General features: G+C 37.9%; 1 protein-coding gene across 1 annotated transcript in view; it reads right to left on the bottom strand.

Annotated features, from left to right (window-relative positions):
- RELN (reelin) overlaps nt 1-24,174 on the bottom strand; it is a gene marked incomplete at both ends in the record, with an annotated part of 268,207 nt that overhangs the window by 68,570 nt on the left and 175,463 nt on the right. The window contains 9 exons of the mRNA XM_079534561.1: nt 53-239; nt 852-989; nt 6,334-6,446; nt 9,041-9,233; nt 14,789-15,025; nt 19,088-19,249; nt 19,863-20,096; nt 21,001-21,067; nt 24,059-24,168. Coding sequence (XP_079390687.1) covers nt 53-239; nt 852-989; nt 6,334-6,446; nt 9,041-9,233; nt 14,789-15,025; nt 19,088-19,249; nt 19,863-20,096; nt 21,001-21,067; nt 24,059-24,168 — 1,441 coding nt within the window. The remainder of the gene's footprint in view (nt 1-52; nt 240-851; nt 990-6,333; nt 6,447-9,040; nt 9,234-14,788; nt 15,026-19,087; nt 19,250-19,862; nt 20,097-21,000; nt 21,068-24,058; nt 24,169-24,174) is intronic.

Raw genomic sequence — 24,174 nt, 5'->3', positions numbered from 1 at the left:
TTAAAACTGACATTACCACATGCCTTCTCAGCCTCATGTTCCTTACTGATACCTTGTTGAAGTATAGTGAGGAGCCAGAGGAGATGACCCCACAGCCTTCTTCAGGCTTTACAATCTCTCCTCCAATAATTTCTTGCCACTCTGTCTTCAGGACATCTGGGTTTTCAAAATCAGACATGACAGTTGAAGGAAGGGGATTTTCAGGCTGACACTCTGTACCCTGAAACCCTGAGTCACACCTGGAAGAAAGCATAAGCATAACAAGTTTTAAAGATCTTATCTGGTACTCACAATTAGTTAAGACCTTTTAAAATTACATGTAAAAAAATCATTCAGGAATTGGAATTTTGGATGCTAAAAACAAGCTGGGTTACCCAGATAACTGGAAATAAGCTATATTTTACTTTAAAAATAATGCAGTGTCCAGAAAGTTTAAAGCTGGCAGGCAGCACTCTGCCTTTGGTACTGCAGTAACTCTGAAGTCTGCAAAGCAGCTCTGAGCTGGTTCTTCATGTCTTTCTACCCCAGCAAAACAGCTCCAGCCCTGTGCTAGAGCCCCCTGAGCAGAGAGTCAGAGAGTCACCAGGACACCTGCAGCAGGGCATCCCCATAACACTGAGACTCCCTTCACTGCCTGCATCTCCCAAGGGTATAGGCTCTTGGGTGTTGGAACAACCAGCTTTTAATAATGCTTTAATGGTTTAGCCCTCATAGGTGTATGTTTTGTTTTTATAATCTAAAAAGAAGAAAAACAGCAAAAAAACAAAGAAAGAAGCCACAAAATAACAGAATAACAGAATACTTAAGTACCAAGATAGCAGTAACTTGTCAAATAGGCAAATGCTGTCTACCTGCAAACGCCATGGTCGCACCAGCCATGCCCACTGCACATGTTGGGACACTGCTGTCCGATGTAGATGTTGTCTAAGGCCCATTCATCCGGTGCTGTGTAGTAGCACTGACTCCAGCGGAAACGTGTGGCACTGGACCTTAAAAGCAATAACAGTGCTTTAATGTGGATGCTTTACAGTACTGCAGGCAAAAAATGCAACTATAGAAAGTCAAATTGGCATTGCAGTCATTGCTCAGCCTGTAAAAACTAACACAACCAAAGACAGAGTCTTACAAGTGAACTTTCTATATGATGTTGCTTACTGCACAGGGTTACATAAAAGACTTGGCTGTTAATAATGACATTTCCGTGGAAGACTACAGAGATGCTGTAGAAACTTTATGCTTAATGGCCACACTAATATAAGACAAATCTATCAATGAATATTATCAGATTTTTATTAAGTGCCATCCTGTGAGGGTGTAAGGCTGCAAAACAAGAAAGTTAGATCAAGAGTGTGACCTTGACTTTTATATTTTTGGATGGTTAATAGGGTATAATGCATGCAAAAAGGTTTCATATGATATTTATTCAAAAAATAATCTTTGAAATTAAACTTCTTGCAACTAAGCATTTCTCTTCTTTGAATAGTGACTATTTCCATTCAAAAAGTTGAGAGTTTTTTATAGGATACAGACAATGATACTAAACTAGATTATGCTAGTGACATTATGGTGACATTACAGTCATCAGTTTTTGAAAAAGACTGTCACCAGCAAGCCTTCTCAAGCTTTACTGCCAACTGGTACAATGTGACGCCAAACCAGCTGGTGGGATGGGATGGGTGGAATCTTGTCCACGCTCATACAGATGTGGCTGGGAGATTGAGAAAAGATATTGCATATGAAGTGAAGCAAAAATGGGAAATCGTTGTGATGGAGTACAAGGAGCTGTGCTGGTTGCGTGGTAGATCTGGGGAAAGAAAGGGATGGCTGAGGCAATGTGGGAAGTGAAGCTCTGTTATAGTGCTACAAAGACGATAGATAGGGAAAGCAAAGCTGACAGCAGCAAAAAAAAATTCAGACACTACCTGGGGTTTTGTCTGGCCACAGGCTGACAGGGAAGGCAAAGGAGGAGCAGCAGGAAATTTCTACAAGCAGCAGGAGATTCTTTCCAAGCAAGTGTCTAAGCCACATGGCTATGATATGACGGCATGAGATACAATGCGCTAATTCTAACTTAAGAAAAAGACCCTTCCTCGCTTTCTGGAAATCATATAGATTAAGGTGTTAAGATGAACATAATAAAGGTGGCTGAGTCACCTGCTCATATGAAGAGGAAGAATGAATATGGGAGGCTTGGGTAGCTAAAATGGACAGTATGGCACAGCAATTACCCAGCCAGTTACACACTAGAAGCATACAAAGATCAAATTAATCTATGCTTGGATAATTTTTTAGAATTCAAATGCATGAACTTCTTTAAAAAACAAAAACCAAGGCTGCCCAAGGGCTTGATGTTCAATTGCAATGACCTTTGTTTTCTTTTTTCAGTACCTGTTTGATATTGTAAGTACTGTAAGTATTTTTACAGCATTATAGAGCTAATCTGGGGGCAGATCTACAGATTAAATACTCCCTCAGGATACAATGCCTTGATGGGTTACATTACAAGAGCTATGAATTATTCATTAAAAGTGCACAATTTCAGCAATCTGCCCACTAAGGACTTCCTAAGCATGCAATAGACACAACGTCCAGTAAATACTGACCACAGTTATTTTCTGAGTACTCTGAAGTCAGCACATTGCCTTAATGGTGTTGCTCATGTTCACTACAGTGCATCAACAGTGCATTTACCCAGAGAGTGGTGAGGTACTGGAACAGGCTGCCCAGAGAGGTTGTGGATGCCCCGTCCTTGGAGGTGTTCAAGGCCAGGTTGGATGGGACCCTGGGCAGCCTGGTTTAGCATTTAATGTGGAGGTTGGTGGCCCTGCGTGTGCAGGGGGGTTGGAGATTCATGATCCTTGAGGTCCCTTCCAACCCTGGCCATTCTGTGATTCTGTGAACAGTGCCTCAGGGAGCACTGCACAAACTGTGCTCTGGAGAGCTGTGGTAGTGGGTATTAAATCTGGTGTGCACTGAGGAAAAGAGCAATACTGAAAGCAAATAAAGGCTTCTATGCATACAAAGAAAAAAAAAAGACCTTCCAGCAGGAAAAAAAAATAGCATCATGTTGTCTGTGACAGGAATGGGAGCTGTGGCTTCCTTGTTTTTTGTTAGGGGCCATGTGTGGGCAGAGGTGTGCAACCCTATAGGCCCAGAAGTACCTACAGAGAGGTATAGAGTAGCATAGAGGTAATTAGGACATCAAGCAAAGAGACGTCTCCCCCAGAAAGAACTTCACCACCACACATCCCTAACCCCCAGAACACAGGGTGGTGGTGGAGGCCTGGCTGAAGGTGAGGCCTGTGGGCTGAGGTTTCCATTGCAAAAGCAATGCTTCTGGAAAGCCAGTCCTTGCTGCTTGTGAGAGCTTTCCAACACTGCTCTGCATTGCAAAGGAACAACAGCTTAAGAGGATTATGCTGTTAAAAATGGTAATCAACCATTTAAAAATACCATGTTAATTAAGGAAAAAACATAAGAAGTTGAACGTCAGCTTCATTCTCAGTTTTCTGAACTGTCACTGTTTGGATGGACATCTACTCAAATGGGAAGCGTGTATCAGGGAGTTATAAAATAATTTCATTACAAGCAAAATAAACCTCTCCAATACTTCAGCAAGAGTTGCAGTTGATGATCTTTAAGGGTCTCTTCCAACTCACATGATTCTGTGATTCTCTACTTCCTCCCAGCTTTTTCTACAAGGTTAAAATACTACTGGAAGGTTCTTTGGCCTTCTGATGACACCATATCTAAATCAGACTGATGTCAAATGGAAGTCACTGCTGCTGCCTGTAATTTTACATGAGCAAAAGGAAATGGTGGTGAGTCCCAGATGTCTTGCAAGTGAAATGAAGCTTATAATTTTTTTTTCAGATATGTGATTTAAATAAAATCATTGTCTTCTCTCCTGATATTAAAAAAATGAAAGATTTAAAGCAAATTTGTGGTTGATACAATTACATTTGCTACCTTCTGAGTTACCATAATTACATTTACCCAATTATCCTGAAACTCTCATTCAGTCATTAGGTGTTGATTTGTTTATGAAGTCAGCAACTGACAGCTGCTTGTATCTCATTAAAGCCTGTTCATATGTAAATGTCTTCCATAAAACTGAAATTAATTTTCATCAGTGTTAGAAATATTCAGTTCAAGTACAATACAATTTCAGTGAGCAGGTGCATACATTTCATTTCTCCAACAAAACTCTCACAGTTGCAGCAGATTTCCTTCTGCACCAAATTTTGGATAACACGAATACCATGTAAACTCATGTGTGCCAGATGCTGAACATCTACAAAAACAAAAAAATACCAGCACACCCAGAAAGTTTTACAACAGAACTAGTTTCTGTTACAAGCAAATTTCTGGTACACAGTAACAAAGCCTGATGCTTCCAATGCACCAAAGCTGCAAACTCTCAGTAAAAAGATGTGCATGCAACAATGAGACCTCAGGAAATTGTATTGGAGCTGTGTAAGAGTGTGAGGGCATACTGAGGCCACCAACTGTCACACTGGGACTATTAAGAACTCAAGTCCAGGTCCATGTTTGGCAGCACTTCTGCACTGCTTTTTCTGGCCATCATCTATGTTTTGCAAGTTGGTGCTTGCAGTGAGCAGGAAGGGAACAGAAGGTGGTGAGAGGCAGTTCTGAAGCCATGTGCCAGAGGGAATCTGATTGTCGTATGTCCACCAGCAAACCTGAGGCAGAGACCTGCCCAGTGTTTGTTACTGTATATGTGGTATACAGTAGATTCAAAAATGCAAAAAATTCTCCTTCCAGTCAGAACCCGAGGACTGACCAAACCTTGCTGATGACGGTGAGAGGAAGAGAGGCTGAGATCAGCTTTGTGAATCAGATTACTTCTGGTGGGGGTTATTCTTCCTCCTTACCCTAACTACTCAGTAGCACAGCAGCACAGTCATACTGAAAATGTGTTTTATGAAATCCGAAGTGATGTTCAGTGGTAATTTGTACCCTAATTACAAACAAAACTCTGATAACAGATGGGAATCCTTTCAGATAAAAGACAAGGTATGAAATATTTATGATTTGTGCACAGTATAAAATGGTAACCTGGTTATTATTTCACCATAATTTTTCCCCACAGTCTCCTAAATTAAAATGGAATTATTTGTTTCTGTCAACTCATTTGCTGAGGAAAATTACTAGATCTTAAAGAATAAAAGCTCCACAACACCAGTATTAGCCTCAATTACAAAATGTATAATAATAACCTTGAGTATTTAAATTAAATTTAAAATAACAGCGTACTTTGGAATAGATCCTAAAAAAATTCTAGACACTTCTAAAAACTTCTAAGTGCCTCCATGATCCACAGATTCTATAGCTGATGCTACAGATCAGCATGTAAGATTTATAATTATAGGCTAATGCACACCATTTGGTATTATCTGACTTGACATGCTTTAAAGATTCAATTTTTGTCCCTGATGGTTTGTCTGTAATTATGAAATTCTGCAAATTGGCTATACTGAAAGAATAGCAAGTATTTTGGAGGCAGGTAATATTGCTTGTTATGCTGAGGCTATGGACAGTGCAGAAAAAAATGGCAACAGAAGGAAAACACAAAGACAACTTAATCTGTGCAAGTTCTCATTGTAGCTGCTGTTAGGTAGAACAGAAGAAAGAAGTAGAGCATAGGAATAATAATAATAATGCAGGAAGTGAGTGAAGATTAGCAAGATCTACAACTACCTTCTAGTTGTACATTATAGTAAAGCTTTTAAAACAAATAACAGAAGAAATAACTGAGTTAAATTATAATGTTAGGGTGGGCAAAAAAAGGTTTTATTACAGTAAGGTGAATAGGATTCTTTTTTTAAAAAGCTATTTTTGAAGACATGCTATAAAAAGAAACAAAAGGTAAAAAATTCCCAGAAATGAATAATTAGTTATTGTTTATGCAAGGTTTTGGTCTGGAGATGTAAACAATAAGGAATGTTAAAAATAAAAATTAACAATATAAATAAACACTTCCTCCAGTGACCCATTTAAAGAGAAGCCACTATTTTTGAAAGGATCTTAATTTTATTAGAAGTCACAATATACATTAAAAACAATCCTTAACAATAGTTTCTAGTGACTTCAGCAGCATTTCATTCCAAGGACATGAGGAAGGCATTTTACGTTAAACACCAGTGACTTGAGTTTGCCCCTATATCACCCATTGTCTTCAGAATGATCTACATGGGACTTCATCTTTGTAGCAGTGTAAAAGCAGACAAAGCAGATGAACTATCTGTACCCTCCCCTCCACTTCCCTCCTCTCCCCTCCAGAAAGAAAGAAAGAAAGAGAGGGAGGCTCACCAAGTTTTCTGTGGTAAAAGGACAGTGATTCTCCTCCACTGAGTAAATTCGCTGGAATGGTAAATACTTGCTGAGGTAAACTCCTGGCAGCTCGGCATACTTGGAAGACATTCCTTGAAATAACACATTTCAAAACCAGGATAAAGTTGAGGCAGAGTTAGGAACAAACATGATGTTTAAACATTCATTGAACCGGAAGCTTCTGAACCTGAATCTGGGTCCAGATGTCAGAGTGAAAACCCCACAAGTAGAAAAAGCCTGGGATGCTCCAGAGAAATTTCTCAAAAAACTAGCAACGGACAATTTAGGATAGAATGAACTGATATGACCCTTTTAGAGAGCTATGCTTCATGTTAGTGTCTAGTAATCTACTTTTCTCCATGAGGGTGTCTAGTTCATTTTTATATTATTCTCACCCTAGCACCTAGCATCAGCAGTGGATAAGGTCTACAAATGTACAATGAAATAAGTCTACACAGCTGACCTCCCTACCACTACACCAGTCATGTTAGAGATCTACATGCAAAGCCTCACCTGGGAACAACAGTCTTTCTCTCTGCAGTGCGAGCAATAGGGACCAACAGTTGCCCAAGAGCATCAGTTTTAGGCACCCAGCTGAAGTCCACTAAAACTGCATCTAAATGCCCTTACCATGCTCTGCAGGTGTAAACCAATAGCAAGTGATGCAATTTTGCTCCTTCAGCTTCTATGATCTTGAATCTTTAATTCAAGACTCCCAGAGAGGTCTGTTCCCAAAATCCTCTTTCTTCTTTTCAGAAAATCTGATCATTGCCACATCTTTTTTTTTTTTTTTATTGTAATGAATATGACACAGTCCATTAAAGCACTTTCTAGAGCTGTTCTTCCCTTGTGACTCTATTTTTCTTCAATATTCCATTTACTTTTTTATATATTACCAGAATAGCACCCCAGATTTTTGTAGTTTGGCTTTGATGAAGTATTAGTAAAGCATTTAAGCTTGTGTGTAATTTTTCTGGCTACCCATTTGGGGAATCCATTCTACCACTACTGTCTCAGTATAGCTGCTTCCAGATCATCTCCAGCTCTGCCACAGTCTTCTCTGCTGGACTCATACCCATGAAGTGTGTCAGACACAAGGGACTTTCACTCTTCTGTGCATTATACTTTGCTATGAAACTAATAACAAAGCAATGATACTCTATGGTAGTTAAAACAATTGGGAATATTTATATAGTGAAATATAAGGAAGAGCAGAATATATTATTATTTCACAAAAAAATCTGTTGCTCAAGTATCTTAGAATGTTAAAAGAAGATTTGATATCTTATTCTGTTTTTTATTGATGTTGTTTTTTTTCCCAGTAGATTTTCTAAAGGATTAGTTTCCTTTCCAGCCATTTTCAAACTTATTTTGTTGAGTCATCTCCCATAAAAGATCTTAGAAAATAGGATCTGATCAGTGTGTGTGAAGCAAAGAAGGCTTTTGAACATCTCAATTAGTGTTTTGTGTATTGGCCAGATTACATCCTTGAAGCATACTACAAATAGTCTTCTTTTTACTGCTGAATCACAGCAAATTGGGTGGTATCAGGAAAATGATTTGGCTGCAAGGCCTTCTTTCTGAATTCAGTTCCACTGAGACAGGAAAGGAGCACTAAAATCTCAAGGCAACTGATCTTTCATTGATGACAAAGTAAAGCCCCAAACATCTATCACTATGAACTATTCCTAGATACCATGGTGATGCCTGCTAGATTTAAAAAACATGAAGATCATTTGAAATACAGTATTTATAGCTTTCCTTTTAATTCTGTATAAGGAAAAAAAAAACATTACTTAGAGCTGTAAAGCTCAAAATTTCAGTTATTGACATTTCTCTACTTTGCACTCCAAAGTAAATATGGCAAAACAATACGAAGCAGGAAATGGTTTCATTAGTCATAAAAGATGTTGGACTGTACGTTCAAATGCCTTTGTGAACATGTATGTTCAGGCACTGAACAGGCACTGAAAAGGCATCGAAAGCAGTTCCCTGACACTCTCTGAACCTGGTCAGAGGTAGCTGAAAGATGTTTGTTAGTTCACACTGAAGTCAGAAAAACTCCAGCTTCCCATCTAAGATGGAAGACAAAAGCACAAATTACAGCCAAATGTGCTATTCATGTTTGTGCTGAGACAGAGCTACGCCACACAGGGAAATAGTGCTGAACACTGCTATTTGCACTTCACCTGAGAAGGGGAAAACCATTGGTCATTACTGCCCTGGACTATGTTTGAACCAGGGATGGGAGATGAAAGGCTCTACATTACAATCCCCAGAAGGAATGTGCTTTCCATTTATGAAACATCTGAGCACAGGGGCAGAAATAATTTCTATCCATTTAAATTCCAAGAAACAGTAAATGCATTTTACTTTGAAAAACAAAGCAACAGCTCAGGAAAGATCTATGGCTCTGTCTAGCACAACAATTCTTTTTCCAGACCTGGTCCACTCCTGTCAGAATTTTGTTTCAGACTTTCAGGTACTTTCTTCTAAATATCATGAATAATAGTTTAGGCACTTCTGATAGTCATTTTTACTGAACTCCAATTGAAGGCTTTTTTATAGAAAAGGGAATGAGGGAAACATCTTCCTTTGTCCTATGCCATAAGTATATTTCAGATGAATAATATAATAATAATAAGCAGTGTTTATGGAAGACAAAGGTCCATGCTCCCAACCTCACCTCCTGAACAAGATGCCACGTGAGGCCGTGATTGGTGGAGTACTCCAGTTTCACCTGGTTGTCCATATGAGGAGTAAACTTCTGGCCACAGCCCATTACCAGGTTGAACTGTATCATATATGAAGCTCCAATCTGCATAGACTGGGTCTCCACGTAGCGCATGCTAGAAGTTAACTTCGAATCTCCTGTAAAACTGAGAGATGTAAGGAAAGAATAAGGATTCATCTTCAAAGTAAATCAGGAGGGAATATTATGAATGGTTATGTATTAAATAGTGCTACCACTTTCTTTGTTCTGTCGATTAGCACGTGGGATATGACAACGCACAGAAGGATCTTTCTGTTGGTACTTCTGTAAATTACCAGGAAGGCCTTGATGTATCCCAGAGTATGAAACACTGAATTATTCTGTTAGTTCTTACTCTACGCTCTTTGTATGAAGGATCAAGTTAAAATCAACCAAAGGATAACATACAGAGAAAACCCTACAACAAAACCAAAGCTCATTCCCCAGGAGCATTCGTTACCTAAAGTCATGTTGCAGTAACAACTGTAATTTCATTCAAACACTGGACAGTAGAGATACACTGAATTAGGTTAAAATATTCTTATTAACTAGACTTTTCATTTAGTTGATTTTTCAACTGATTCCATTTGCAATGCCTTTACTGACTTTTGACTGCTTCTGATTTAATTTTATTTTCAGCTTCTTGTCTGTGGGATATAAGAGCTGTAACACATTATCCAGTGGACTGGGGATAATTATTAATACTGCTTGAAATACACCAGGCCTCATCTATGATACAAGGTATCCAGTTATCACATTCAAGGTAACACAATATATAGATTAAAATTATAAGGTAATTTCAAATTAAATGCAGGGTTGCTTTTTTAATTTGTTTTAAATGTATCATTGAAAAGGGAAAAAAAAATCAAATGCAAGAGATGTAGAAAGAGATGTAAAGAGAAAGTAATAATGGCATAAACTTTGAATCCTGCAGACTATCCTACAAGACAGAATGTTCAGAAGGAATGAGAACAGCCTCCCTTCCTCACTTAGAGATGTTCAAGTAGTATCTTCAGAAGTACTGTAGTCTCTTCAGCTTCAGCATTTTCCAAGCCCTTTCTTAAATGTAAACAGTTTGGGATAGAGATCACATCTTTTAAAGACAACCCCTGCAAAACATTATGCAACAATAAAGGGATACATATTGTGTGGAGAAGATGAAGACAATAACCTAATTAAGGAACACCCTTATGGTTGAGTGAACGACAGTTTAACACTTGAAAAGAGAAACTCCTGAACTATCAATACTGCACAGTAAAACTTACTTGCTTTCACCTCTGTAAGATTTAAGTTCTTAAAGGTGTCAGTGTAAAGACAGGATTAGAAACACAGCACTTCTTTGAAGTAAATTCACCCACCAACTCTTTTTTCCTATAGACCCCTATCTAGAGAGAACAGTTTAAATTAAAATAAAAATATTGAAATAATTAAAGCTGACTTGCTATTAATTTCTGCAATGCAGTTTGGAACTTCGTGGCTGATGTGAGAAATCAAAGTTCTACAAAAGCCAGTACAACAACCACACTCTTTGGGTATCAGTCAGCTGCATGCAGTATAGTTAGCTGAAAGTTTCGTATCACAGTGATTTGGATAATGATTTAACATTGCAGTTCTGCAAACAACGCAGCTGTGTTTAGGTAATGCATAAATTACCTAAAGCTCAACAAACAGAATGAAAAAGTTGAAACAAAACAGTTTGATAAGAAGATTGTTTAGAAGCTGTCTTCCCCAAAGTGATTTAAGTGAAGGAGTAGTACTCAGCCTAGGTAAAAAGAATTAAAGCTTTTAGATAGTCTTTGCCACCACAAAAAACACCCTCAATTCAATAACGCTGACATAAAATTAGGCAAAAAAATAAAAAAAAATTGTATCTTTCCTTTTCTAGTGGCAATTCCAATTATGATTAGTGCCTTCTTAGTTCAGCAATCATTTTAATGCAATAATTTAGCCACTGGATATTGTACACAGTACATTCAGTGAGCATTACTTTAAAGTCAAAACAGTTCTTGAAAATAAATATTAAATAAATGTGAAAAAGAATGCTAATGAGGAGATGAAGACAATCTCTGATACTCTACATGGAGCTCTTTTCAGGGGAGGAAATCACATTATGTGTTCACAAAGGCCCTTATCATCCACAAATTGCCTCCAGCTGAACAAAGATAGCATTAAAGGTGGATCCTCCACCTTACTTGCTATTTCTTTGCTCTCCAGCTCTTCTGTCTATGTGGTTGGAGTAGGTTTTTCTGATGGAATACCAAATGTAGGAGTCATACAGCTGGAATACATTTCTGGATTTTGTACAAGACAGAATAACGTCCCTGGCACTGCAGTAATTAGCCAAAAAAGAAAACAAACAAACAAAAAAAACCAAACCAAACAAACAAAAAAACCCCACCTTCAGGAACTGAGAATGCAGAGGCCACATTTTTGTATAAATATGTAGTTGTGAATTGTTTTCTAGCTTGTATATAATTAGACCTGTGGAGGAGCAGGAACACAATACCCATAGGTACCCTCAGAACAATCGCTCTCCCTCCAAGCACTGCCAACTAATTGGTACTTCTGGGAATGATATCACAGCGAATGTCAGCCAGTCTGCACTTCTCCAAACTGCTCTGGGATTCCCAGAGTTACCACATCTTCACAGCCGGTACTTTCAGGAATACTGAAAAGCCACATGGATGCAGTTGGTTTTGTAAAGCTGCACTAACAGAAGACATTGACGTGCCAGCCAAATGCTCGTGCTGGCCCCAGCTCTGCTCGCATCAAAGGCAGAAGTTTTTGTCTTTTTATGTCACATCATACCTATTTCATTAGATAATTCCTAAATGTATTAATGCATTTTAATTGAGTTAATTACCTGAAAGAAAAATCCTGCATGTTTCAGAATAGTAATTAAACTAAAAGACAAGCTATCAAGCTGCAGAGACTGTTGTATTGCTCCACAATGGTAGTTTACTTTGACAGTCTTTTCTCCTGACAGCTCAGGGGTAATAGGACACTCTCATATGTTACATGAAGTTCAATCATAATGCCATAGTCTGACTGAAGACTGTTTGTTTTATTTATATGATGCACTTTCATTTGGGTTAAAACACAGCCTGTGTATGAATATTTTGGAGAGGTGATGAATTATTGTACACCATTAATTACTTCATTTTAAGTGTGTTCTTCAGGCTTTCAGAACACACATTACACTTGCAGTTAGAACCAAAGTCAAACCAAATGTTGACAATAAGAACAAATCAAGTGACTGTTTCAGTTATAATCAATCATTATGAAACAATTAAAAATCACCCTTGCTCAGAACACATACTTATCAACAAATCCCTCTTTCTGAAGGAAACCAGATACTGGAAAGAACAATCTCCCTCTTCAAAACTTTTCCCCAATTTTAAGCATAAATATTTCAGATTTACAGATTCTGAGGCAGAAATGAAGATCTAGTAGAAAATTAAAGGCAATCCAGCAAAAATAGGCCTTGGGATGACACCCCGTAAAATGATTTATAGTGTATTTACCATAGTCCTACTAATGAAAAAGCAGTTGTCAGAGTTCTCAAGAGGATGGTGTCAGTGCTACTGCAAACTCTTCTCATACAGTCATGAGTTAGAAAATGAGAACCAAATGGACTCACAGCTGGGAAAAGCCAACAATAATTAATTTAACTATAATCCATTTGTAGTGATTTTGTATAAGTTCAAATATTTCCCTTGAGAGAAACAAGGTCAGTGAAGGATAGAGTTCATGTCTTCCAGTGATAATGAGAAATACTTATACATACGTAGAAAGGGAATATTACATATGCATCACTTCTTTATTTGATGCATGGAAAGTTAAATGTTACCACTTATAACTGAGCACTTCAAATCCTAGCAAATACATGGCATAGAGATTTTAGCTTGGTGTTTATTTTTCTAAGTCTGTTTGAGAGCCAGAGGAGGAAAACAGGAACTTCTGCTGTCTTAAATAACCTGCCATCCAATAATAAACCAGTCTTAGAAAAACAAGGGGAAAACTATGTCATTAAAATGCTTCCATTTCAACTTATTGATGAAGAAGATGTAAACAGTTTGAGCCCTAACATGTTGTTTCATTTTAATAAGCAGAGTACCTTCCTCATCCTTATTAAAGTGCTTAATGGTGCTTCTACTGTCTCATTATCACTGTCAGAATGGGTTCTGTGTTGTTACTACTGCTAAACCAACTCCTTTTAGTTTGACAGATGATCAGAAAGTCAAATCAGATTACTCAGAGGTACTTGTTAATAAAATTCCAATGGTGTTTCTCTCAGTGTCCATGGGGATGCTAAAATTATTTATATTATTTATATTTGTTAGAGGATTTCTGTAATTACTGTGATTGAGGTTTCTCCAAATAAATATACCTGTGCCAATTAAAACTATACTGGGTTTACATGTTGGTCAGACTAGCAAAAAACTCCTAGTCAAAACACAGAAGTTAAACTGACTTTACCTAGTATTAATTCCTAATGCTACACTAATGTACTCCAGATTATTTTTTTTTAAACAGGTTCATAATTTAGTAAAAAATCTTATTTTTAAACAGGTCTTACATAATTTTCTTTTCTATTTTTTTCAGCTTTTTCTCTTTTCTCACTGTTAAAGGAACATACCAATTGCTTTGGGGCAAATTATGTTTTCTTGCTTTTTTATTTCTAAATAAACAGCACATTTTTGGATATCGTTGCAATATGCAGAATCATATAAACATTAAGGTTGGAAAAGACCTGTAAGATTATCATGTCCAACCATCCACCTACACCAACGTTGCCCACTAAACCATGTTCCTTAGTACCACATCTCCATGCTTCTTTAACTCCTCCATGCTTCTTTAACTCCTCCTTCTTTAACAGGGCAGCCTGTGCCAATGCCTCATCACTCTTTCCAAGAAGAAATTTTTCCTAATATCCAACCTGAACCTCCTCTAGCACAACTTGAAAGTATTCCCCCTTGTCCTACTGCTGTTAATGGGGAGAAGAGGCTGACTCCCACCTCATCACAACCTCCTTTCAGGCAGCTGTAGTGGGCAATAAGGTTTCTTGAGCCTCTTCTTTTCCGTAATGAACAACTCCAGTTTCCTCAGCCATTTCCCATCAGACCTGTGCTCCAGCCCCCTCACCAGCTATGTTGCCCTTTTCTGAACACATTCCAGGGCCTTGATGTTTTTCTTGTGGTAATATGTGATAAAGCTGACCACAGTATAAGTGACAATGGATATAACAGACAAAATGACTGCTAATGGCTAGCACCATTCTACCAACCTTATGCCGCCTTTCTTGCCATATAAGCAGATATGAACACACATAAAAAAATATTCAGCATCTGTACCCTACAATCTCGATACTTACATTAATCCAAATGGATTTAAGTGATGATTATAGAAATTTTACAGATTGTTTCTATTTGGAGATTCTTTAATATTTTATGGGGATAGAATGCTACATTTACAGTTCCCATCAAACCTAACTCTCTGTGCAATAATGTGTAAAAACTTACTTCTAATTGCAATTAGATCAGTGACTGTTGTTTTGTCCATAATGTGATGGTGAAATACAATTACTCTGAATAGCTACCAAAATGATTCACAAGTAACAATCATTTAGTTCTTAGTAGGACAAACAGATAAAGAAAAAATTAGAACAGAATTAGCTCTCACCAAAGAGTCCAGTCATGGCCACAGTAAGGCTGAACATTTCCCAGGTAGAATCCCAGAGACTGTGTGACCTCAACTAGGTTGGTGAAGTCCAGGCTAATGCTATTGAAAAGCACAGAGGTCATAACAATTTCATCGATTGCCCACACATCTTCACCCTGAGAAGAGTGGTACGGTTGCCACCATCTGAACTGAATGCCAATCTGTCTTGCATCTTCTGGCAGCTCCACTGAAATTATTCTGAAAAATGAAACAAAATCATTGTTGAAAGTCTCGCTATTGGTAATAATTCCATGGGGCTGTATTTTTTGAGTTATTTATTAATAACCCTAAATGTCATAGGTTAAATGAAGTCCATAAATACCTTACTTTCTACTGGTATAGTGACAGGGACAGGGGGATCATTAGTTCTCTTGGTAGGCAATGATGATAGTGAGCCATGTGAAAAAGCCACAGAAGAAAATTTATAAAAATGATGTAAATTTTGCTTCTACAGCAGAACTCTGTTCAATCTTTAAAGCTGATTTTCCTTGCTGGAAGAAACCCAGCTGCAGGTCAGGGGCTTAGACTGACAAAGGAATGATCATCTAACCAAGATTTATAAATTCTGCCTCTACCCTCTCAGACACAGTAGATTTTATCTTGATCTGAGGAAATGCATCTTTACATCTGTGCTTGTTTCTGCACAGCACTGATGTCATGCCTGTGTTTTTCTTGCCTTAGAAGAACCCATCTCTATAAATTGTCACTTTTAAGTGGAAAAGTTTCATCTTGTTGGCAGTGTGATCTTGTGTAGCTTTTATGGCACACGCATTTCATGTGTGGTTAAGATATTGGATGTGAGGGACAGGTTCTCCTGGTATGCAAGGACACCCAATTTGTCATGGCACCTATGTCAACAAACCTATAATTGACAAACTGCAAAGAAAACTAAGAGTAGTATCTGATTTCCAGGAGCAATTATCATACACAGCAGCAGGGAGCATACATTAATTGCTACAGCAATGACACTTTCTTGAAAGCTCCATAAATCACCAGGGCCAGACTGCCCCATGCAATGCACGTGAGCTGTAAAACACAAGAGCAAGAGGGACATTTGTCTCCATCACTGTGCAATTACATGCTGGCAAAAGGAGTATTGGCAAACTCATCATGTAGCTGATATTTTTCCTTCTCTTTTAGAGGAAATGTGAGTAAAATGACTGATCAGGTAAGCTGGAAAAATCATTTTATTCTTTAAAACCAAGGGTTTTTTTTCCAGATTTAGGGCATCCTAAGCTGCTTGTTGTAATGCAATGTTCTGTACCTATGAAAGTCTTGTCTCTTCAGCACTCTTAGTGCAAAATCACACTCTTAAAATGGCTTCCTAAAATGGCCTTCTAAAGAGTAAAAGTATGGTACTCCTGTGTAATGTCACATTGATTTTAAATAGAAATATGTTAAGCAATTAGTAAGAAAAATTCAATGGCTCGGTTAATCAAGTGGGAAGGGCTCAAGAAGTCCTGACTGGCACTTCTAGGAGCTGCTTCCTGCTGTCCATAGGCTGAAGTGCCAAGGGACAACCAGAGAAGATGCTGCCATGCCTCCATGGCAATGAACCAGCAGGGCACAAGCTTAGTGAGTGGCAGATGAGTTTATTTTGCCACTCAAATAAACAAATGCTTGAACTATTTCATGCCATTCTAAGAGAAAGACTAAATCCTAATTCTCTCCAGTATGTGAATAATCCACAAGGCTAACCTTTTTTTATGTCAAGAATTCCATAATAAGCAGCAACTCTACAACTTCGTGGCCAATTTTTAAAGGCACTATTGACAGTAAGTTGCTACCGATACTGAAAGGAGCTGGTGGTTTTGCCTTTCATTGGCCAGTAGGGCAAATCTGAGGAAACTGGCACCCTGGCAAGAACACTGCATCCAACATGTGCCAGGAGGCAGCTGGCACTCACATGAGCTAATGCTCTCTTATAACCTTGAACACATTTCTGTATCTGTGGCTGTCACTGATGCTTGCAACTTTCTTTTCACTCTTAAGCTCTCATAAACTCTCCCATGTGGACACTAATTCTTACTGACAGTAATTTACAGAAAATCCTAAATGGACATACACCACTGATATACCCATTGGACTTTAAAATATTTAACGCATGTTAAAACAATTTTCTCATCCCAGGGGATTAAAGGAACAATTTAAAAACACTGGTACAAACCACCATATTTGGTACATATGTTAGTATGCAGAACCTGACTGCATCTCCAGTTATAACAGCTTCTCCTGTCTGACTTTGATTTGTTGGAGACAGATGGAGAGGGAGGGGGATCCTTGCTAATGACTATTCTGCTGCAGAGAAGAAAAGTGTTCTTACTAACATTACCAGCTACCATTAGATTTCCTAAAAACCAGCTGGGAGACCTTTGCTCTGATCTTATTCTTTCAAGCTATGCGCATACCTAATATTGAAAAGCCACCGCTGTTCTACTGAGAAGAAAAATGCAGCTGTCAAATGTTAGCAGATTAAATGCACCTTTTCAGCAGAACATTAAATGTGTAATTATTTTTTGTGTGACTGAAGATTAATTAAATTTCTGGATACAGATTGATTGCCAAACTTTGTAGCAGTTCATTTATGTTACCAAAAATGCTGATATTTTTAGACAACATGATACAAAATGGTGAAGTGTTCTTCATGTTCTTCATCATAATTATTGCCAGCGTTACCTTTGCATTTGTATGTCGGCCATTTTTCTGTATATCCCATAGCAAAACCTTTCTAATCTGCATATGTTGTGCTTAGCTCTCTGCCTTGTGAGAACAACATAAATTCTTTCACGCTTAACAGCAAAGAGGAAAAGAAGTGCCTTGCACTAGTAGAATTTACTGCACTGATATCTTAAACACCATTAAAATCAGTCACTAGAATGTGTATTTTCCTTTTTGTTATAAAAAATTAATAGCACTATATATTAAAAACCTTTAGGGAAATAAAGGTCTTATAGTTATAATCTTCAAACTACACATTAGAAACAGGGCCATATAAAATATATATGTGACGACAATAAAAGATGGGGAAAAGATATCTTGAAGGTTTATGAGTGTTTCATATGATCTTTCCTTCAGAAACACTTAAAACTTCAGAAAATAAAGCCTACACATACTACAGTTTTACCAAACACAGTTATTCTTCTCAGATTTTTGAGTACTTCTTATTGATCCTGAGAAATGTATGTAACATTAGAAGGTTGATTTTTTTGTTTGGTTTTTCCATTACAATATTCTTAAAAAATATTTTGTAATAGATTTATTAACAAAACGAAGATAGCTCACGCATGGTACAAAGCTATCTTCGGGCAGAAGCAGAGTGGTGGGGAGAGCCCTGTGATGCCATTCTTGGTTCTGCCTTTTGTTTGCCCACTCACAGAGCATCTTCTTTCATTGATATGTATTGGCTTTACTGCTGAGGGTGGCTGCTTCCAGATTAGGGCAGGTTTGAGCAGAGCCAGTCTGGGCAGTTCTGGTCATGTAACACAGTTATGCTTATAGAAACTCCTAATTTTGCATGTGCTTTATGAAACCTTTTGCAATGTCTCACAAATGTAACAGTAGAGAAAATATTCTTCTCTCTATTTTCCATACATTTCCCTCTAATCTGGTGCCATGTACAGGTGCTGCTAGATGAGCTGAACCCTTTGTTTGGCTTCTTCATGATTTGCACAATACCCAGGAACAGCCACCATCAGCTCCTCCCAGAGCCCTGTGCCCAACCCCCAGCACAGGCTCTGTCATACAATTTCTTTCCTGAACAGAGCAGGAGCAACTTTCCTGCTGACCCAGAGAGACCCTCATGACTGGATTTCATCTCAGCTGTCCTATGATGCCTGTAAACTCCTAATCCCAGAGGATGACATAGTGAAGGTATCTATGGCTTCAAAGCTACAAATAATTTATGTTAATTTTACTTTACAAGTGGATGCTTCCATGGGATGAGACACATCCCTATTTCCCACAAGTAAATTTCTTCCCCCTCATCCCTCACTGCTTGTTCTGCCACGTCACCTGAGAATTGGCTGCTGCCAAATCCATGCATTCAATTTTTGTAGAATCAGACAAAAATCAGTAGTGCTCAGAACAGTGGCACATATTTAGGCAAAACAGTAACTTCCAGTATGCAATAAAAGATTGTCACTCCACTCCTGCACCATGTGCCCACGTTGGGGCAGATGTCTTCACTCAGCACTGCAGCAACTACCTTGACCAGCATTAACTGCATGCAGATAACACCCTTCATCACATTCATATGTATACCTTGGCTCATGGTAGTTCAGATATGAGTAGTGTTCCAGGAGTTTCCATGTAATGCCATTGTCATAGGAGTAGTGCAGCAGCACTCCTTCCCCAGGCTGGTCAGGAGCTTTGCAGGTGCTCAGCACAGACTTGCTTCCCAGGCGTAATGTGAACTGCAGGAACCTGCAGCAGAATTACACATGTATTTGAGGATAACATTTACATGGTGTTTTTCTTTTTTGGTTGTTGTTCCTAACTAGCTCATTTATGATCGTTCTCAATTTAGACAAATTTTGATAAATATCATTTATGCGCCTTTGTGAGTGGATTTTGTTTTTACTATCAAGTAATGCAGTGTGGCACATACATTCTAAAAATGCCAATCAGTAAAGCGTTTAATTATTTATTAGGCACTGAAGAAGAAGGAGAGATAGTGAATGGATCTAATCAGCTGCCACAAGCTGTCAAATAAACACATCCTTATAAATAATTAATTAGCACTTGGCTTTGACACTCAAGTTTGATATTAACATTTAATATTTTCCAGCCTCACTGTACAATAACTTCCCTCCAGTCTATTTTGGGCTCTGTTGTTTACAAAGCAGGGAATGAAGATAGGCTGTACAGCTATGAACTCAGAGTTAAACTATGGCACTGTGAGTGTTTTAAAATACTTTTCTTCCTGCTAAATGATCACCTTAATAAGACACAAGGCTATTTCTGAAAGGGGGGGAATTCCTGTCACAGCACAATTCCCCTATTTCCATACCTCACACTGCTGCCCTTTTGCTCTCACCTGGACTGGGAACTGTCAAGGAAGGCAGTGATGAGCTGCCGTCTTCCATCCTTGTTGAACACCAGGGCCTTGCCACTGGCCAGAACCCCACAGCCAAAGCTGACCTCGGCTCCACGGATGGAGTAGAAGTTGTGGTAGGAAGAGAGGCGGGAGCTGGCAAAGCTCTCTGAGATGAACATCGGGAAGGTCTGCGACGCTGTCTCACACGCAGGTCCTGAAAAGCCAGGGTCACATCTGGGGGTGAAGGAGATCCAATGGTGTAGTTAATGCCTTCTTCTTGGACCCATCTTCTCTTAGAGTTGGTTAGCGGCCCGGTACGTGCTTGAAATCTCTCAAGAACAGATGATACCATGCCTACAAACTCCCTCTAAATCTGAGGACCAAAAGCTTCTCTAGACCTTATTTAGTGAGTCAACACCTTTCTTCTAACTAGCACTGATATTTCTATTTAAAAAAAAAAAGTTTTGAACACCAACCACTCAAAATCTACAAATAATTTGCAATATACAAATGTTTCTATTCATTTTTAGACCAAAAATACTCCAGGCATAATTTACAATTGTTCACATGTCAAATGATTTTATCTGTAGCATGTCAGATGTGATTACCAGCTGCTGTGCAACATAACAGAAGGCCCTGTGGGTCACACTCTCTGCAACACCTAAAAACAGTGACATCATAATTTGGAAAACATTTCTTGATTTTACTTTTCAGCTGAAACAGTTTTAAAAAAGACATACTTCCGCGAAAAAACAACAGAGTGCTGACTTTCTGTCCTTGAGGTCTGTTTGGCTATACAATATTACATAGATTCTTCTCTGAAATTTAATATAGAAATGATACAGCCCCAAATCACCTCTAAGAAACTGAGATTTCAATGGGCTCTGTAGCACAGTTTAAGGTGAAGTGGAACTTAGATTCTTTCCCAAAAGAAAATTATAAAAAAAAATTATTAAATATGCTGCTGTTTAGAAAGATTGATCTGTAGCACTCAAGTGACTTTAATGTGTTCTGCGAGGTATCTTATTTTATACTCAGTCATCTCAAAAAGTAAGAGCTTAGATGGAAATCAACTTTCAGATCTTCAAGTGAACTATGTGACAAAAATTGAACACAAGTATTGAATTATAACTCTTACTTGCAGCCATTTCTAGTGCACTGTCCTCGGCCTGAGCAGAATTTGAGGCAAGATGGACCAATATAAACTGCAGAGAAAAGAAATAAGTCAAATGAAGGGTTATGTTATGTGATAAATTGAATGTAATGAATACAACAAAGTATTGTCATATAAGTATTGCATTTATCTGAATCTCACTAACTGAAAGAGGTCTACAAAAGAACAAAGTGCGTTTAATTGTACCTTTCTGTAGAACCAAGTAATGGGTAAAGTCTGCCTGTGGCTTGAGGCCCTAGTGATCTAAATCAAGTACCTGATTTTTCTAGGATTGTTGAAACATATGATGAGCTGCTATGTATTGACCATTTTCTTCCTTCCTTTATCTTTATTTTAGACATATAGTCCAGTGTATGTATTAGTATATTCCACTAGTATGTTCATCAATTTTTTTAAATGTGCTACTGCTTCTTTCAGTGAAACTAACTCATTTAACTCATTGCATTTATTGGAATTAGAATCTGCCCTGATGTGTCTTAAGTAACAAGGAAATATCATGCACAAATGCAATACAATTCCAAATAATATGCACTCAGAAATATTTCAGATTTGTTTTTTATTTCATCTTCCCCCAGTGACTCCTAATCAATAGTATTGATATCTTCCAAATCACATGAGGGATGGAAAGATTTGCAAATCTCAGTATAATCTGCATCTCATTACAAAGAAATGCATTAATCTGAGTATAGCCCAAAACAAGAACTTAGCATCAGTGTTCTTTCAACAGAATGTGATAAACAAGCCTTAGGCTAGTGTTACCCTTCCTGCTGAATAATGAGCACTGGAGTTACCTACTTGCACTGTGACTTTTGGAACATCACCCAAATAACGACCAATTTGAAATAATCTTTAACAAATAATATTTATTCCACTGCCCAGAGATTTTGTGGATGCCCCATCCCTGGACGTTCAAGGCCAGGTTGGATGGGGCTCTGGGCAGCCTGGTCTAGTATTAAATATGGAGGTTGGTGGCCCTGCCTGCGGGTTGCAGCTTAACGATCCTTGAGGTCCCTTCCAATCCAAGCCATTCTATGATTCTATGATAGTAATGTGTCAGTACATCTTGGCAGACGCTCTGTAAATCCCCTTTAGTCATTCCTTGTAACTAACTCCCTATCGGACTTCATTCAATTTCTAGATTTTCTCACTTTTCAGTGTGCAAAAATTCTGCTCTGTTTGATTTATTTGTCTCCTTTGAGGGGGTGGTAAAAGTAGAAGAGTTAAAGATGTAATTATGTCTTCTACTATAAAAAAAGCCTTACGAAAACTGGCAGTTTTCCAGAGTTTCTAAAAGATGGCCAGCTTCCAGATTGCATTTAAAACTTAATTCATGGAAGAAACAGTTGTGAAGCTAAAAGTCAGAGTGCAGAATCCTTGACATTTTTAGTCTCTCTTCAAGAATTTCAGTGGCTTGCCAATATTTATAAAGTCTTTTTCTACAATGCATTCTAAAGCTTCAGTTACACCAGTATCTACCAAAAGAGGAATGCAAAACCTCAGGAAGGCGTTCATCATTAACACTTCATTCCCTTAAAGTAGTTCTACATCTCAATCAAAATCTGGAGCAAGCACACTGTAGGCAGATGGTTAGTAAAAAGGCCTCTGTGATGCTGCACAGTTGAGCATGCAGCACTCTTTGCCAGAGCTCTTACTATTTGGTTTTATAAGCAGAGGTAGTGCAGATATATGAATTGTACACTAATATTCAAAATCTTGTTTGGTTCTCTTGCAAAGAATTGAAATTCTTGGATTTTATCTTGCTGTTGTTTCAGTAAACTTTTGTAAATTTCTCCACCAGTTATATTCTACATTTTGTTAGGTAGCAACTCAACTCTGCAGATGGTCAGACACTTTCTTACATATACATATAAATACCTTCCCCTTCTTTTTTATTTTCGTCTTGATGCAAATCATCTTGTCTAAAGCATTAATACTTCAACCAAAATGGCAAGACAGTGCCACACGCCATCAATGTGATTAAGAGAGTCATTACTTTTGGTGAAAAATTTTCATTTGTGGCACTGCACTCTTCAGGCAGCTTCAAGCATTTTCTTATCAAAACTAGGCATTAATCTATTTTAAGAATTTTGCAAAATGTAATGATATTTACTATTGCCAGGCTCTGTATTAAATTAGGAATTACTACAAAATTTCACAAGCCTATTGTGCATCACTGGAAATCTTTATTACATACTTAACTATGTAATACTTCATATATCTAACAAAATAAATTCCAAATGTTGTTTACATAGTCCCAAAACATTTGAGGCTAAGGAGCAAGCTAAAAACTTTGCACCTGCTCACACTTAGTCCTTTCCTTCTTACTTATTTCTATTTTTAATACAATTTATGTATTTTATCATGTGTTCCTATTTATCTGTGCTTTAATTTTTTCCTATATTGTCCTCTACAGTAAGTTTTATAATTATATGAATAACTATAAGCTCCTCTCAGTTCTTTACACCCATTTAAAAAAGAGGTAGGGGAAAAATCATTTCCTAAAGAAGATATAATCCCTGTAACAGATGGCCCTTCCCCCTTAAGACATTGTAAGCAATGTAAGTTTTGTCAATACTCTGGTAGCAGCACTGCTTTATGAAGGTCTTCTACATCCAGAAGGAAAAAATATGTCTCTTACGCTGTAACTGCTATTTAGGCTAGCACAGTATGTGTCCTTAATAGTGCAGCGTAGTACCTATGTAGGTCATTTGGACTAAATATTAAGTGCTTGCCACCAAAACATTTTCCTGGAAAGCATTCAATTAAAATAATAATAATAATAAAGAATAATAAAGAATAATAAAGAATAATCTACTGGTCTATTGTCTTTTCAAAACACAGAATTTCCCTCTGGCTTTAAATGCACTTGTTACTGAGTGAACATGAGAAGAAAACAAATTTAACAAACTGAGAATCATGTGACCTCTGATTCTGGAAAATATTTTTTTCCAGAAAATATTTTGGAGCAGCATATAAAAATGCATTCTTCTGTTGTAGAATTATTGTGGATAAGAATACTGACTGTTATCGATTGCCCACATATTTCCGTGGATCGGTCCTGTTTGCCTCCAGCGAATCCTGGTGTCACTTGTTAGTGCTGCATTGGGAAGAGGAGTTGTTATTCGGTTCCACCTGAAA

The sequence above is a fragment of the Tetrao urogallus genome (assembly GCF_951394365.1).
Source record: "Tetrao urogallus genome assembly, chromosome: 1".
Taxonomy (NCBI): Eukaryota; Metazoa; Chordata; class Aves; order Galliformes; family Phasianidae; genus Tetrao; species Tetrao urogallus.
Note: the sequence above shows the minus strand (reverse complement) of the source record. Positions and strands in the feature narration are given on the sequence as shown.